This window comes from Rana temporaria, chromosome 13 (genome assembly GCF_905171775.1).
Source record: "Rana temporaria chromosome 13, aRanTem1.1, whole genome shotgun sequence".
Lineage (NCBI taxonomy): Eukaryota > Metazoa > Chordata > Amphibia > Anura > Ranidae > Rana > Rana temporaria.
In genome coordinates, this window is record NC_053501.1 from 121,527,950 (window position 1) to 121,545,777 (window position 17,828).

The following is a 17,828-nucleotide window of genomic DNA, read 5'->3' on the forward strand; positions in this document are numbered from 1 at the left end:
TTTTTTTCTGTAAAATGGATTCCACTCATCTGCAGGAGCCCGTTACACGCTGTTCTACAAGAACGGGCCATTAGGATGTACCCTGCTGAGGCCTACTAAGATTCCTCACTGGTGGCGTGTGACCTCCGCATGGTGATACGTCACTGCCAGGAGCTGAACCGGGCTTGGCGCCAACCAGACGGCACAATGAAAAGATGCTCTTTCAGCAGGCTTGAGGGGGGTCACTCAGTCACCCTTTTCAGCTCGAAAAACCCAACGCTTGGCAGAACCTGCAACCTGGCAGTAATACTACAAAGAGCCCCTGGCTTGGCTCAGACCACCGCTGTATGTTCTGAATCTTTCTAGAGAATAAAAAGTGCTGATCTGACCAGGCTTAGGGCCATGCTGTGCAATCGAGATGGGGGGAGCTTCTGTTTTTTTTTTTCGTTTATCGGTCAATCTGTCGGTGATTCCAGAAGAGACTTTTTGTGTAGAAGTGATCGGTCGGATTTGTCGATGGGTAGCCCCGGCCGCAGTCTGACAGATGTCAGGGGGGTCAGCAGTGTTGGGATCACTTCAGCTGATGTTCCCGTCCTGAACGATTCGTCAGCGCGTCACTCAGGATCACAGCTGCCTGGCTGATGTATCGTCCGTCTAATGCTTGCTCAATTATTTATGGCCGGAGCAGTGTTTTCTGGAGCGCACTGAGGGGAAGTGCCTGGATTGTGTACTGGATTGCGGAAATAGGGCACCAAGAACGTTCAGATCCCTGCCTGTCCATCCCTGCATCTTTATGTATGTGGGCTGCCAACACCAACCACCCGAGCTCCATAGCCCCGTGTGTGTTGCCAACCGCCCGGGCTCTATATCCACGAGTGTGAACTGATAACGCCAACCGCCAATCCATATCCACATGTGTAGGCCATGAACACCAACCACCCAGGCTCTATATCTACGAGTGTGTTGCCAACCGCCCAGGATCTATATCCACGAGTGTGGACTGATAACGCCAACCGCCAATCCATATCCACATGTGTAGGGCATGAACACCAACCACCCAGGCTCCATAGCCCTGTGTGTGTTGCCAACCGCCCGGGCTCTATATCCACGAGTGTGAACTGATAACGCCAATCCATATCCACATGTGTAGGCCATGAACACCAACCACCCAGGCTCTATATCCACGAGTGTGGACTGATAACGCCACCCGCCAATCCATATCCACATGTGTAGGCCATGAACACCAACCACCCAGGCTCTATATCCACGAGTGTGAACTGATGACGCCAACCGCCCGGGCTCCATGGCCACGTGTGTTGCCAACCGCTCGGGCTCTATATCCACGAGTGTAAACTGATAATGCCAACCGCCAATCCATATCCACATGTGTAGGCCATGAACGCAAACCGCCCAGGCTCCATGGCCACGTGTGTGTGTTGGCTGCCAACCGACCGGGCTCCATATCCACGTGTGTAGGCCATGAACACCAACCACCCAGGCCCCATAGCCACGTGTGTGTGTTGCCAACCGCCCGGGGTCTATATCCACGCGTGTGTGTTGCCAACCGCCTGGGCTCCACATCCTCTTGTGTGTAGGCCATGAACACCAACCACCCAGGCTCCATAGCCGTGTGTGTGTATGGGCTGCCAATCGCCCAGGCTTCATATCCACATGTGTGGACTGCCAATGCTAATTGCCCAGGCTCCATATCCACATATGTGTGTAGGCCACCAACACCAACTGCCTAGGCTCCATATCCACATGTGTGGACCACCAACCGCCCATTCTCCATATCCACATATGTGTGGGCCACCAACCCCCCAGGCTACATATGCACATATGTGTGGGCCACCAACCGCCCAGTCTCCATATGCACATATGTGCGGGCCACCAACTGCCCAGTCTCCATATGCACATATGTGCGGGCCACCAACCGCCCAGTCTCCATATCCACATGTGTAGGCTGCCAACACCGACTGCCTAGGCTCCATATCCACATGTGTGTAGGGCCACCAACCGCCCAGGCTCCATATCCACATGTGTGGGCTGCCAACGCCGACCGTCCAGTCTCCATATCCTCATACACTATATTGCCAAAAGTATTGGGACACCTGCCTTTACACACACATGAACTTTACTGGCATCCCAGTCTTGGCCCATAGGGTTCACTATTGAGTTGACCCCACCCTTTGCAGCTGTAACGGCTTCAACTCTTCTGTGAAGGCCGACCACAAGGTTTAGGAGTGTGTCTATGGGAATGTTTGACCGTTCTTCCAGAAGCACATTTGTGAGGTCAGGCACTGATGTTGGACGAGACGGCCTGGCTCGCAGTCTCCTCTCTAATTAATCCCACAGGTGTTCTATCTGGTTGAGGTCAGGACTCTGTGCAGGCCAGTCAAGTTCCTTTACCCCAAACTCGCTCATCCATGTCTTTTATCATGGACCTTGTGCACTGGTCGGGAAAATCCCTCCTGAGATGTGTGGAAACCTGATCACCAACTACAAGAAACGTCTGACCTCTGTGCTTCCCGACAAGGAACCTCCCCCAACTACTAAGGAACCTCCCCCAACTACCAAGGGACCACCCCTGACTACTAAGGGGGTCAAATATTTATTTTCTTCCATTTATAACATTTGTATCATGCGATTTTTCTGGAGTTTTGGTTGATATTCTGTCTCTGTTATCATATAAAATACACCTATAAGAAAAAAGATAGACCCTTCGGGCCAGATTCACGTAGGACTTACGCCAATGTATGTCGAGATACGCTGCGTAAGTGCACAGATGCGCCGTCGCATCTATGCGCCTGATTCTGCAAGCAAGATACGCCTGAAATTAGGTTTCATCCGACCGACGTAACTTTCCTACGCCGGCGTATCTTGGGCGCATATTTACGCTGGCCGCAAGGGGCGCTTCTATTGAATTACGCGTTGAATATGTAAATGACCGAGATACGCCGATTCACGATCGTACTTTCGCCCGTCGCAGTAATATACGCCGTTTACGTAAGGCGTAAAGTTATTAACCACATATAGGAGGTGCATCCCATGCAAAGATATGGACCACGTAACAGCCGTCGTATTTTACGTAGTTTACGTAGTACTACGTGAATAGGGCTGGGCGAAGGTTACGTTCAGTAATTCGACGTATCTTAGGCGTTCGTTCCGACGTGATTCTGAGCATGCGCACTGGGAAGCGTCCACGAGACGGGGTTACGCCACATTTAAATGGATCACGCCCATTTCCTCCCTACTTTGAATTAGGCGGGCTTACGCCGGCCAATTTACGTTACGCCGGCGCAACGTTGGGAGTGCTTTGTTAATACTGTTCTTGCCTCTGTTACGTCGGCGTAGCGCATATGAGATTTCTATGTGGGAAACTTTCACAATCTGAAGGGGATCAAATGAAATATTTCCCCCCTCTGTATGATGCGTATTGGTGATAACTGGATCTAGGAGTTGGAGTCCTAGAAATGCAGCTCCATTTTTATTGTTGGGGTATTTTTTGGGGGTTTTTAGGCTTTTTTTTATGGTCGGTGTTGCCCTGTGGCCTACAGATAGAATGTTCTCTGAATTGCGCATTGATTTGTCCAGCCTGACCTAGAATCCAGAGACGACGAATCTCCTTCTCCCCGTAGCCTCCATTTTATTAGCCCCCTCCGTGTCTATAGTGCCAGTCACTTATTAAAGTCTCTTCTCCGCATTAGCTTCTCCAATAAAACCCGCCGTCATTACATTAACTTCCTCCCCCCCCTCTGTTCCTTGGCAGCTCTCTGCCCCTGTTCTGTCAGCGCCTCGCTCCCCCCTCGCATCGCTTCCATTTTTTTCCCCCGCCGTGTACAGCTGTGTGCGCGCCTGCCGGCTTAAATTAGTCCCATTGAAAAAGCCCTGCGTAACCGGGAAGAGGCGGCGGGTCGGACGGGGCTGGTGTGAATGCAGCGAGCAAGCGGGGTCTCCGTGGATTTGGTCTCTGGGAAGAAAGGCAGAACCTCTCAGAACTCTCATAATGGCAGATGTCCCCGTTACTTGCGTGGACGGCCGACTCTGCGTCAGTAACCTTGGGTCCAGAGTTCTTCATGGTAGTTAAAATTACTTGTGCGTTTTTCATGCTTTTTAATTCATTTTAACACGAAGGGAAAAAAATGAACAATTAAGAATTGGACTTCCGCCCACGTAAAAATGGCGGAGTGACCTTTTACTACTGCGCTTTTAATGAAGCGTTCCTCTTGGTCGCACATTAGATGTGAGCTTTTGGCTTTTGGGTTTGTTTTAGCAGTTTTCGCTCTACATTGGCGATGGAAGTGTCATTGCGTCTTCCCCGCGGTGATCTGTCTCGCCCCTTCTTTGCATTGGAAGGTCTTCTTGCCCACCCTGGCCCCTCTGCGAAGGATGCTCTGCCGCTGTCTCTCAGCCTGTCCCAGATATGTCACACCGATAGCCCACGGCCGGCTTTCTGAGCCTTGTTATTCTCGCTGTCGTCACAGTGATTGCTGTAGCCGGAGGAGAGGAGGCCTTCTGTCGTCTGCATTGGCGGTGCGGGAACTGTGAGCGAGTCTCTCGCTTGGCTCCTGATGTAGGACAGATGCTGAGTTTAGGGACTGGTTGAATTTTTTTTTTTTTTTTTAATTTGTGTAGAATCTGATCTGGCTGCAGATGAGAACAGAATGTCCCTCGGCGATCGGTTCTGCATGTTTCTGTTCAGCTCTAATCAGAATTATCCCCACCCTGCGCATACATTACCTTACCAGCTCTAACCGGAGAACAATCCCTCTACAGCAGAGGTCTCCAAACTTTTCAAACAAAGGGCCAATCTACTGTCCTTCAGACCTAAGGAGGGCCGGATTGTGGCCAGCAGGGGCAGAAAATGTCATGGGCCCGGCATGAGGGAGAATAAATATGTCCTCAGGATTGGTGGTCAATAGGAGTGGGAGTACTGTCCCTATTAGTAGGAGGAACAGTATCCCATTGGTATCAGTGGAAGAAATAGTGCCCCATTGTTGGTGTCAGTGGGAGGAATCGTGCACCAAGGGCTGGATAAGGGCTAGCAAAGGGTCATGCCTGGCCCTCAGGCTCAGTTTGGAGACCTCTGCTCTACAGTAACCCATCATGGCCTCTGTAAGGGGCCCCTCCAAGGACAGTTCTGAAGAACCAAGGTCGTCTTCGAGGTGTCATTTTACAGAGACCTCCCTAGTGTCAACTGACTCATAGATTGGCTCCCCAACAAAAACCCATCATGTCCTCCTGTAAAGGGCCCCTCTATGGATGGTGTTGAAGAACCAAGGTCTAAGATCGTCTTAATTCATGTTTAATTTTACAGAGACCTAGTGGCAACTTCTCCTCTATTGACTTCCCAACAGACCCCCCTCCCCCCAGTGTCTGCTCACCTTTAGATTGGCTCGCCGTTGACATCAGAAATGAGGACAGTTTGTCTTAAACCAAAAATGGTTTTATGGGCCTAAATTGGTTTAGAGAACTGCAGAGGTCCCAAAGACCTCCCAGTGCCGACTTACCCTTTTTTGGCATCCCAACAAAGACCTTCCAGTGTCGGCTTACCCTTATATTGGTTTCCCAACAGAGACTTCTCAGTGTCAACTCACTCTTATATTGGCTCCCTAAGGAAGACCACATAGTGTCAGCTTATCTCACCAACAGAAACATTGCAGTGTCGGCTTACCCTTATATTGACTCCCCACCAGAGACCTCCCTATGTCAGCTTACCCTTATATTGTCTCCCCATCTGGGACCTCCCTGGGTCAGCTCACCCTTATATTGACTCCCCACCAGAGACCTCCCTATGTCGGCTTACCCTTATATTGTCTCCCCATCTGGGACCTCCCTGGGTCAGCTCACCCTTATATTGACTCCCCAATAGAGACCTCCCTATGTCGGCTTACCCTTTATATAGTCTCCCCATCTAGGACCTCCCTGGGTCAGCTCACCCTTATATTGACTCCCCAATAGAGACCTCCCTATGTCAGCTTACTCTTATATTGTCTCCCCATCTGGGACCTCCCTGGGTCAGCTCACCCTTATATTGACTCCCCAATAGAGACCTCCCTATGTCGGCTTACCCTTATATAGTCTCCCCATCTGGGACCTCCCTGGGTCAGCTCACCCTTATATTGACTCCCCATTAGAGACCTCCCTATGTCGGCTTACCCTTATGTTGTTTCACCATCAGGGACCTCCATATGTCAACTCGCCCCTATATTTTCTCCCCAACAGAGACCTCCCTATGTCACCTCATCCTTATACTGGCTCCCCAACAAAGCTTCAGACCACCGCTGCCTTTTAAAAATGGGGATAGTTTCTCTATAACCATCAGGCACCCTAAAAATTTCTGTGCCTAAATTGGAGTAGAGAGCTGCAGAAGTCCCATGTTTCTTCATTGAAGTGTTTGGCCGACCTCTGGTATAATGTCTAGCACTCAGAATTTACGGTGGGGCGGGTGGTGTAGTTTATAGCTCTCATATGAAGGTGTAGGGGGTTTGTAGATTATAATTGATAGGATGGAGTTGTAAAGGTTATGGGGACGTTGGAGGTGGACATTGGTGGCATTGCTGGAAGTATAGCTTATTTTTTTCTTTTCTTTCACATATCACGGGACACAGAGCAGGTTATAAATTAACTACCCAAATTATTATCTGTAGATGAAAGGACACTGGCAGAAAGACGGGAAGTCCTCCCTTCTATAACTCCTCCCATACAGGAAGTGCCTCAGTTTTTTGCCAATGTCTGAAGAGGATGGTAACTGATGTGCTGCTCTCTGCATACTGCTCCCAGATTCTTAGTGGTTCCAGTAGGGATCAGGAGATTGGTGTTGTCCGGATCCAACTGTGACGCTAAAATGGATGGTGCCCGGGCCCCAATATGATGGGAGTGGAGCAAACGTGGTGATTGGCTGTAATGTGACCATTGAGCGCTGGGCCCTATGTATATGGAACCCTGTGCAGTAATGACTGACCAAGGTGTTTGCAGTAGGGTGCTCTACAGGTCCAGGGTAGGGACCCCAAGAACGGGAGGTCGAGTCCCTGAGGGTCTACCTAAACCTTGCCTGCCATGATGGGTGAATCTTGGTCTTCCCAAGGGGGGATTATAACCGCTTCTTGCCCATAAAAGGTCATATTTTAAGTCAGTGATTTCCACTAATGTAAAAGCCATCCTGGAGGCTGATTAGCTTCTGGATTGATTTTACAGGTAGCAGAAGGGGGTGTTCCTCCACCTTCCCACCGGCGCCTCTCTGGGCTCTCCCATGTGGTCGGAGAGACCAGAATCTGATCCAGCAGCGGCGCTGGGTTACCACAGAGCTGGCTAAAGAACAGATGGTCCCTCCCTGGCCATCTCTATGGTCCTGGGAGGCCGGAAGCAACTTCATGACAACACTTCCAGTTCTGGCAGATGTAAACACCGCCATTTTTTTTTTTATACCCTGGAAAGCAAAGATCAATGTTTTTTGATATGGCTTCCAGTATGAAGATGTGACACGTATAGACTGAATGGCATGAAAAATAAAGATGGTTGCACCCAGTGGAGGCGAGCGTGCACGCAGGGTAGGGCAGGGGCGATCATGGCGCAAAACCCTTCAGATGGCGGTACTGGGTTTGGTGATACTATTATGTACAACGTGGAAAGCTTCTCTCACAATATACAGGTCCTATAACCTGACCGCACTACCAGTGGATAGTAGACGGCACACTGCTGATGTAGATGTGACAGCTGAGAGGAGCTGACGTGAGCGTTGGATGAGGCTGACACACCAAAGTATGTCGCCGGCTCTCTCCGGTGTGCGCGCCTTGTCTGTATAAGTGGCTCTGGCAAGGTTGAAGAAGCTGTCTTGCCTGTGTGGGGTGCACAGAGCTGCCTCTTAATTAGTATAAATGGGACCCACATGCTAAAAATACTCCTCTGGCCGGGAGCTCGGCGCCGGTGACAGCTGTATTTTTATAATGCCTCTTGCCAGCTAAACGGATCCCTCCAGGCGGAAACACAACATTAATCTTGACAATCTGTACCTCTCTATTACCTGCCTCTTGTCTCTACCTGGAACATGTCACTAGGTCATCCTTCTACCCCTGCAGCAGCAGCAGGCCGGGCCCGATCTCCCCCCCCCTCCGGGGCTGCGGCACCGTTATTTAGACTCATTACGTATTCCTTTCATGGAATTCACGTGGAAGGTTTGCATAATGGCGCTTCTAATAGTGGACAAATTAATGCAGAAGACCCCATCAGGGTAATGTATGTCCATTGACTGCCGACGAGGACATATTTCATAGACTCAGTGACCGCGCTGTTCCTGGCGCTCGGCCGCCATTGTTCTAGTAATTCGGTATTCAGAAAGAAATGAAGGACGGTTGGGTTGCCAGAGATGATACTGTACACATTTCACCGTCGTCTTTCAGTAGCCGTGCCGTCTCTATCCCTCACGATTCGCCATCTGTTGGCGTCTCCTCCCATAGCATTATTCTGTTACTCCGCTATTAATCGTCCCCCTGTCTATTAGATAACCTATTCGGCTCCCCGCTCGCCGCCTCTTCCTCTTTCCACCCAGTCAGGCAGTTTTTCAGTCAGCAGTTTCCTTTTCGCCTTCCATCGCTCTCTTTCCTTCATCTGCCATTCTCTACCCCTCCCCCCGTTCTCATCTCTCCTCTGTTTTATGGATCGTACCCATTTACTCGGCTAACATGTGCGCCGATGACATTTACTGTGCAAACTATTTTCGCTTTCGCAGTTGTGATTTAGATTCAGATGGTGGAAACTAAACGTAAACTGATCCACGGGGGTTGCCTACAGCAGAGAGAAGGGCGAAGCCACCTTGGATGCCTTGGTCATCTCTTTTGGACCCCTTCTGGTCGGCCCATCGGTCATTGGCCTCCAAGACCTGAATAGCAGTGTCTGCTTTTGCCAATCAGAAGGCCACAGTTTTGTATGTTCCATGTATGTTCAGGAGATCACGTGATAGGTGGGAATGTGCCAAGGAGGACCCCTCTTGTTTCGATTGAAACGGCAAAAGAAATGGTGAAGCCACCTTAGATGCTGTGGTCATCTCCCTTGGACTCCTTTTGGTTGGCCCATCAGCCCTCAGGGGGCTTCCATGGCAACAGTGGCATCGTCCACTTCTGCCATCAGAAGGCACTGATTAATTATGATCCATGACAACGAAGTTAGATGCCAGTCAACTGATAGGTGGGAATGTGCCAAGGAAAACCCCCTCTTGTTTCAACTGAAACATCAGAAGAAATGCGGAAGCCATCTTGGATACCTTGGTCACGCCTCTTGGACCCCTTCTGGTTGGCCCATCACAGTTATTGGCCTCTGGAGGCTACCAAGGCCGAAGTGTCAGTGTCTGTATTTGCCAATCAGAAGGCCGCTGTTTTGCATGCTCCATGTCACCAAAGTAGTTGCCAGTCATGTTATAGATGGAAAACGTGCCAAGGAGGAACCCCCTCTTGTTTCAGAATCCAAAAATTTGAATGACGTGTTTATAATCTTAGATTGCTTGTTCTAGATCCGGGGTCTCAAACTGGTGGCCCTCCAGCTGTTTTTTTTGAAACTACAAGTACCATGAGGCACTGCAAGGCTGACAGTTACAAGCATGACTCCCATGGGCAGAGGCATGATGGGACGTGTAGTTTTGCATCAGCTGGAGGGTCGCCAGTTTGAGACCCCGTTTCTAGATACACAAAGTGTACTCATTGGGGATCAGTCTAGTTGGACATGGTTGATATTTATTTCCTTGTTTTACGGTCAGTCCTTCCTGAGATGCAACAACCAGATGTTCATACATTTCCAGCGCACTTTGGTTGAGATTTGGCTCTGCAGGTACAAAATACGAAACGCATTTGATCAATCTGACTCGTCTGGTGCATTGCCATCACTCCCCGATTCCCTTTACAAGTCACAGCCTGCCTGAGCCCTGGCAGAAGAATCAGCCACTGTTACCACTATGAGTGCCATCCTGACCTCTGGCAACAGTCGGCTCTCATCTGTGCCCATGTCCAGGTCTGAAATTCTGGCCTTCGGACGCTTCTGCCTGCTGGGAAGAATTATAGCTTCAGCGGGTGAGCATAGACATAAATGACATGTGCCTCCTGCTTCCCATATGCCATCACGTATGTTTTGTTGTCCTTCACAAGGGCAGAGCCAGTGCCAAATTATACTGCTGACCATTCAATGTCGTCTTACCAAAGGACAGCTTTACAGCAAATGACCTGATAGAGCAGATGAAGGACGCCGGATATCAAGCAGACGTCCCTGATCAAGCCGGAATGCGCAACGTACCAGTGATGGATCAAATATTTAGTGTCTGAAGTTCTTCTTCCAGAGCTCAGTATGGCAACCTCCAAAAAATCCTCCTCACCTGTGTCTGGAGCTCTATATCAGAACCTCACAGGTCTCCCCTACACCTGTGTCTGGAGCTCTATATCAGAACCTCACAGGTCTCCCCTACACCTGTGTCTGGAGCTCTATATCAGAACCTCACAGGTCTCCCCTACACCTGTGTCTGGAGCTCTATATCAGAACCTCACAGGTCTCCCCTACACCTGTGTCTGGAGCTCTATATCAGAACCTCACAGGTCTCCTCCTTCACCCGTGTCTGGAGCTCTATATCAGAACCTCACAGGCCTCCCCTACACCTGTGTCTGGAGCTCTATATCAGAACCTCGCAGGTCTCCTCTACACCTGTGTCTGGAGCTCTATATCAGAACCTCGCAGGTCTCCCCTACACCTGTGTCTGGAGCTCTATATCAGAACCTCACAGGTCTCCTCCTTCACCCGTGTCTGGAGCTCTATATCAGAACCTCACAGGTCTCCCCTACACCTGTGTCTGGAGCTCTATATCGGAACCTCACAGGTCTCCCCTACACCTGTGTCTGGAGCTCTATATCAGAACCTCGCAGGTCTCCCCTACACCTGTGTCTGGAGCTCTATATCAGAACCTCACAGGTCTCCTCCTTCACCCGTGTCTGGAGCTCTATATCAGAACCTCACAGGTCTCCCCTACACCTGTGTCTGGAGCTCTATATCGGAACCTCACAGGTCTCCCCTACACCTGTGTCTGGAGCTCTATATCGGAACCCCACAGGTCTCCCCTACACCTGTGTCTGGAGCTCTATATCAGAACCTCACAGGTCTCCCCTACACCTGTGTCTGGAGCTCTATATCAGAACCTCACAGGTCTCCTCCTTCACCTGTGTCTGGACCTCTATATCGGAACCTCACAGGTCTCCCCTACACCTGTGTCTGGAGCTCTATATCAGAACCTCACAGGTCTCCCCTACACCTGTGTCTGGAGCTCCATATAAGAACCTCACAGGTCTCCCCTACACCTGTGTCTGGAGCTCTATATCAGAACCTTGCAGGTCTCCTCTACACCTGTGTCTGGAGCTCTATATCAGAACCTCACAGGTCTCCCCTACACCTGTGTCTGGAGCTCTATATCAGAACCTCACAGGTCTCCTCTACACCTGTGTCTGGAACTCTATATAAGAACATCACAGGTCTCCCCTACACCTGTGTCTGGAGCTCTATATCGGAACCTCGCAGGTCGTCTCTATACCTGTGTCTGGAGCTCTATATCAGAACCTCACAGGTCTCCCCTACACCTGTGTCTGGAGCTCTATATCAGAACCTCACAGGTCTCCCCTACACCTGTGTCTGGAGCTCTATATCAGAACCTCACAGGTCTCCCCTACACCTGTGTCTGGAGCTCTATATCGGAACCTCACAGGTCTCCTCCTTCACTTGTGTCCGGAGCTCTATATCACAACCTCACAGGTCTCCTCTACACCTGTGTCTGGAGCTCTATATCAGAACCTCACAGGTCTCCTCTACACCTGTGTCTGGAGCTCTATATCAGAACCTCACAGGTCTCCCCTACACCTGTGTCTGGAGCTCTATATCAGAACCTCACAGATCTCCCCTACACCTGTGTCTGGAGCTCTATATCAGAAACTCGCAAGTCTCCCCTACACCTGTGTCTGGAGCTCTATACAAGAACCTCGGAGGTCTCCTCTACACCTGTGTCTGGAGCTCTATATCAGAACCTCACAGGTCTCCTCTACACCTGTGTCTGGAGCTCTATATCAGAACCCCACAGGTCTCCCCTACACCTGTGTCTGGAGCTCTATATCAGAACCCCACACGTCTCCCCTACACCTGTGTCTGGAGCTCTATATCGGAACCTCGCAGGTCGTCTCTATACCCGTGTCTGGAGCTCTATATCAGAACCCCACAGGTCTCCCCTACACCTGTGTCTGGAGCTCTAAATCAGAACCTCACAGGTCTCCTCTACACCTGTGTCTGGAGCTCTAAATCAGAACCTCACAGGTCTCCTCCTTCACCCGTGTCTGGAGCTCTATATCAGAACCCCACAGGTCTCCCCTACAACTGTGTCTGGAGCTCTATATCAGAACCCCACAGGTCTCCCCTACACCTGTGTCTGGAGCTCTATATCAGAACCTCACAGGTCTCCTCCTTCACCCGTGTCTGGAGCTCTATATCACAACCTCACAGGTCTCCTCCTTCACTTGTGTCCGGAGCTCTATATCACAACCTCACAGGTCTCCTCTACACCTGTGTCTGGAGCTCTATATCAGAACCTCACAGGTCTCCTCTACACCTGTGTCTGGAGCTCTATATCAGAACCTCACAGGTCTCCTCTACACCTGTGTCTGGAGCTCTATATCAGAACCTCAAAGGTCTCCTCTACACCCGTGTCTGGAGCTCTATATCAAAACCTCACAGGTCTCCCCTACACCTGTGTCTGGAGCTCTATATCGGAACCTCGCAGGTCGTCTCTATACCTGTGTCTGGAGCTCTATATCAGAACCTCACATGTCTCCTCTACACCTGTGTCTGGAGCTCTATATAAGAACCTCCACAGGTCTCCTCTTCACCCGTGTCTGGAGCTCTATATCAGAACCCCACAGGTCTCCCCTACACCTGTGTCTGGAGCTCTATATCGGAACCTCACAGGTCTCCCCTACACCTGTGTCTGGAGCTCTATATCAGAACCTCACAGGCCTCCCCTACACCTGTGTCTGGAGCTCTATATCGGAACCTCACAGGTCTCCCCTACACCTGTGTCTGGAGCTCTATATCAGAACCTCACAGGTCTCCTCCTTCACCCGTGTCTGGAGCTCTATATCAGAACCTCACAGGTCTCCCCTACACCTGTGTCTGGAGCTCTATATCAGAACCTCACAGGTCTCCTCCTTCACCCGTGTCTGGAGCTCCATATAAGAACCTCACAGGTCTCCTCTACACCCGTGTCTGGAGCTCTATATCAGAACCTCACAGGTCTCCTCTACACCTGTGTCTGGAGCTCTATATCAGAACCTCACAGGTCTCCTCTACACTCGTGTCTGGAGCTCTATATCGGAACCTCGCAGGTCGTCTCTATACCTGTGTCTGGAGCTCTATACAAGAACCTCGGAGGTCTCCCCTACACCTGTGTCTGGAGCTCTATATCAGAACCTCACAGGCCTCCCCTACACCTGTGTCTGGAGCTCTATATCGGAACCTCACAGGTCTCCCCTACACCTGTGTCTGGAGCTCTATATCAGAACCTCACAGGTCTCCTCCTTCACCCGTGTCTGGAGCTCTATATCAGAACCTCACAGGTCTCCCCTACACCTGTGTCTGGAGCTCTATATCAGAACCTCACAGGTCTCCTCCTTCACCCGTGTCTGGAGCTCCATATAAGAACCTCACAGGTCTCCTCTACACCCGTGTCTGGAGCTCTATATCAGAACCTCACAGGTCTCCTCTACACTCGTGTCTGGAGCTCTATATCGGAACCTTACAGGTCTCCTCTATACCCGTGTCTGGAGCTCTATATCAGAACCTCGGAGGTCTCCTCTACACCTGTGTCTGGAGCTCTATATCAGAACCTTACAGGTCTCCTCTATACCCGTGTCTGGAGCTCTATATCAGAACCTCGGAGGTCTCCTCTATACCCGTGTCTGGAGCTCTATATCAGAACCTTGGAGGTCTTTCTTCTCCTATTTAGTGTAATTGACATTGATATCTTTGACTGTTTTATCCCCTCGATGTCCTGGCTTAGTACGGGGGTGAGTTACACAGAGAAGCATGAACAGTACTAAGTGCTTTTGGCCGGTTCGATATTTCCTAATTAATTCTCAGCCTCAAGAGCAGAGATTAGAGAAAAAAAGCAAATTATAGTTCAGCCGTGCGTGTCGTGTATTGACTGACACGTGTCTGAGCGTAGCCAATCATCTGCTTCTCGTGTTCCCGGCTCAGAGCGGGGATGACTGAGGCAGCGAGACTCGTAGATACGTTTTCCAACTTGTGGTGTTCTGGTAATTTTGGAATCGGATTACAGGAGCCTCTGAATCCTGTCCTAGGATCGTATACCGAGACACGCTGTGCGTTCACCATGGGGGTTGTACATACATTGATGCCAAGAGTAGTTATTACATGATGGGGAACTGAAGATGTTGCCCCGTCATGGTATTTGCCATCACTGAACTCAAGCTTGTCTCCTTGTTCCTTCATCACTCCTTCACGGCATCGTCTACTCCCCTCACTCCTTCCCTTTGTGCCGTCACCTTCCTTTGTGTTCTGCTTCTAATGTACTTTCTGCCATCTTCCTCTGTCCATCTCTGCACTTCTTCCGGCCTTCTCCTCTGTCTCTGCACTTCTTCCGGCCTTCTCCTCTGTCTCTGCACTTCTTCCGGCCTTCTCCTCTGTCTCTGCACTTCTTCTGGCCTTCTCCTCTGTCTCTGCACTTCTTCCGGCCTTCTCCTCTGTCTCTGCACTTCTTCCGGCCTTCTCCTCTGTCTCTGCACTTCTTCCGGCCTTCTCCTCTGTCTCTGCATTTCTTCCGGCCTTCTCCTCTGTCTCTGCACTTCTTCCGGCCTTCTCCTCTGTCTCTGCACTTCTTCTGGCCTTCTCCTCTGTCTCTGCACTTCTTCCGGCCTTCTCCTCTGTCTCTGCACTTCTTCCGGCCTTCTCCTCTGTCTCTGCACTTCTTCCGGCCTTCTCCTCTGTCTCTGCACTTCTTCCGGCCTTCTCCTCTGTCTCTGCACTTCTTCCGGCCTTCTCCTCTGTCTCTGCATTTCCGGCCTTCTCCTCGGTCCATCTCTGCACTTCTTCCGGCCTTCTCCTCGGTCCATCTCTGCACTTCTTCCGGCCTTCTCCTCTGTCCCTCTCTGCACTTCTTTGGCCTTCTCCTCTGTCCCTCTCTGCACTTCTTCGGCCTTCTCCTCGGTCCCTCTCTGCACTTCTTCTGGCCTTCTCCTCGGTCCCTCTCTGCACTTCTTCCGGCTTTCTCCTCTTCCCTCTGCTCTTCTTCCGGCCTTCTCTTCCCTTCCCCCAGATCTAGTGTCTTTAGATGCTTTGTGTATTTCATATCCTCAACCCTAGCTCCTCTAGGACCCCCTTCTAGCCTCTCCGTCCCCTTGACCACCTCATCTCCCATTTTCTTCTATCTCTCATATGTCAATTACAATGCCCGCAGGCCAGATCCGGCCCTCCAGGCTTTGTCATGTGGCCCTCGCACTCAGTTTTGCAGCCAGAACGTTGTAGAGCTCCATTTCGCCACCTGTGGCTCTCACCCTCTGCTCCCACTCTCGCTTATAAAAACAGAAGATTTCTGTGATTACAAAGGACAGCTTTGCTCTCAGCAAGTCTAGGATCTAACTGATCCCTGCACATTCACAGCGGGGACAGATCTCCAGAATCGGAGAGAGAACGACCTCCCTGCAAGGTGAGGCAGAGCCGCCGACAACCCTGCACTCTGTGTACGTAGCGCGCTCCTGAACCCTGCACTCTGTGTACGTAGCGCACTCCTGAACCCTGCACTCTGTGTACGCAGCATGCTCCTGAACCCTGCATTCTGTGTATGCAGCGCACTCCTGAACCCTGCATTCTATGTACGTAGCACACTCCTGAACCCTGCACTCTGTACGTAGCACACCCCAGATAGAACTGGCTTTTTGAGGGTAACAATACTGTTGATGCAGCCTGCAATGAAATTGAGTTTGCCACCCCTGCTCTACCTCTTCCGTGGGTACTCCCCTGTTCTGGGGTGAATTTAGAATTCGGGAACTGGTCTACTTTAGAAGCCGGCAGATGCTTTCAACAAACTGGAGAACCTGAGCTATGATTGGCCTCCATGAAATTGGGGAAATGTTTTTTTGGGAAGGGGGACTACTTTACATTTAGGGTTGTCTTTTCCCTGCACTTGTCATCCTCTGGTTGGTTGGGCTTCCTTCACAGAATGTTCTGACCACTTGTCTTTTTTTTCTTTCAGCTTGCGGCGTGATGGCTACACCGTCCAAGTGAACGTCAATGATTACCTGGACATCTACTGTCCGCACTACAATGAGACCATCGCCGACCATAGGATGGAGCAATACATTCTTTATATGGTGAACTATGAGGGCTACCGGACCTGCGACATCGGCCAGGGCTTCAAGCGTTGGGAATGTAATCGCCCGCACTCGCCCAACAGCCCCATCAAATTTTCCGAGAAGTTCCAGCGGTACAGCGCCTTCTCCCTGGGCTACGAGTTCCACGCAGGCCACGAATATTACTACATCTGTGAGTACAATCTTGGATCGGTGGGAATTGTATTTCATGTGTCTGTAAGGATGACGGCATCAAAATATTTTCTGTGAAATCGCTCCTCACTCCGTTCTCACATAAAACCCCCCCAAAGCGGCACTGGACGCCGGTTCTGCGACTTATCTACCGCTGCCATGCCAGCTATTGTTCTGTTATCAGCCATTAGTGGCGGCTGGCATTGTTCCTTCATGACGTCCAGCGCGGCACAAGAGGTTCACACCACATCGCTAATCCACAGAACGATGGGGAGGAGGGGGGAGGAGGTCATAGGGGGTTCTCCGAGACATTTAGATGTTCTGGTTTAGGACCGCAAGGGGTCATTCCCCGACCTTTTATTTATTGATCTCCTGTCCTGATAGTCCACTGAAACCTTTTTATAGTTGCCGATTTCTGCCCAGAAAGATGAACACGGCTCATCTGATCCTGGTCCGTCACCGAGATCCGTCCCTGGTCCGCCACCGAGATCCGTCCCTGGTCCGTCACCGAGATCCATCCCTGGTCCGTCACCGAGATCCGTCCCTGGTCCGCCACCGAGATCCGTCCCTGGTCCGTCACCGAGATCCGTCCCTGGTCCGCCACCGAGATCCGTCCCTGGTCCGTCACCAAGATCCGTCCCTGGTCCGTCACCGAGATCCCACCTCGTTACATTATGATGGGCTAATAAAGGCCTGGTCCGTCACCGAGATCCGTCCCTGGTCCGTCACCGAGATCCCACCTCGTTACATTATGATGGGCTAATAAAGGCCTGGTCCGTCCCTGGTCGGTCACCTAGATCCGTCCCTGGTCGGTCACCTAGATCCGTCCCTGGTCGGTCACCGAGATCCGTCCCTGGTCGGTCACCGAGATCCGTCCCTGGTCGGTCACCGAGATCCGTCCCTGGTCGGTCACCGAGATCCGTCCCTGGTCGGTCACCGAGATCCGTCCCTGGTCGGTCACCGAGATCCGTCCCTGGTCGGTCACCGAGATCCGTCCCTGGTCGGTCCCTGGTCCGTCACCGAGATCCGTCCCTGGTCCGTCACCGGTCTATCGCTGATTCATCTACGTCCTTTGCTGGTCCATTATCAATCCATTCCTGGGCCATCAATGGTCCATAATCGATCGATCCCGGACCATCATCTGCCCTTTCACCTGTCCATCACCAGCCCTTCATTGGTTCATCACCTGTCCTTCCGTCCCCGGCCCGTCACCTGTCCTTCCATCCCCGGCCCGTCACCTGTCCTTCCGTCCCCGGCCCGTCACCTTTCACCCCCCCGTCACCT

General features: G+C 51.2%; 1 protein-coding gene across 1 annotated transcript in view; it reads left to right on the forward strand.

Moving 5' to 3' along the window:
- Window positions 1-17,828, forward strand: part of LOC120920953 (ephrin-A3-like) — a 111,023-nt gene that overhangs the window by 89,980 nt on the left and 3,215 nt on the right. Inside the window, exon 2 of the mRNA XM_040333416.1 lies at window positions 16,256-16,545. Within this exon, the coding sequence (XP_040189350.1) occupies window positions 16,256-16,545 (290 nt within the window). The remainder of the gene's footprint in view (window positions 1-16,255; window positions 16,546-17,828) is intronic.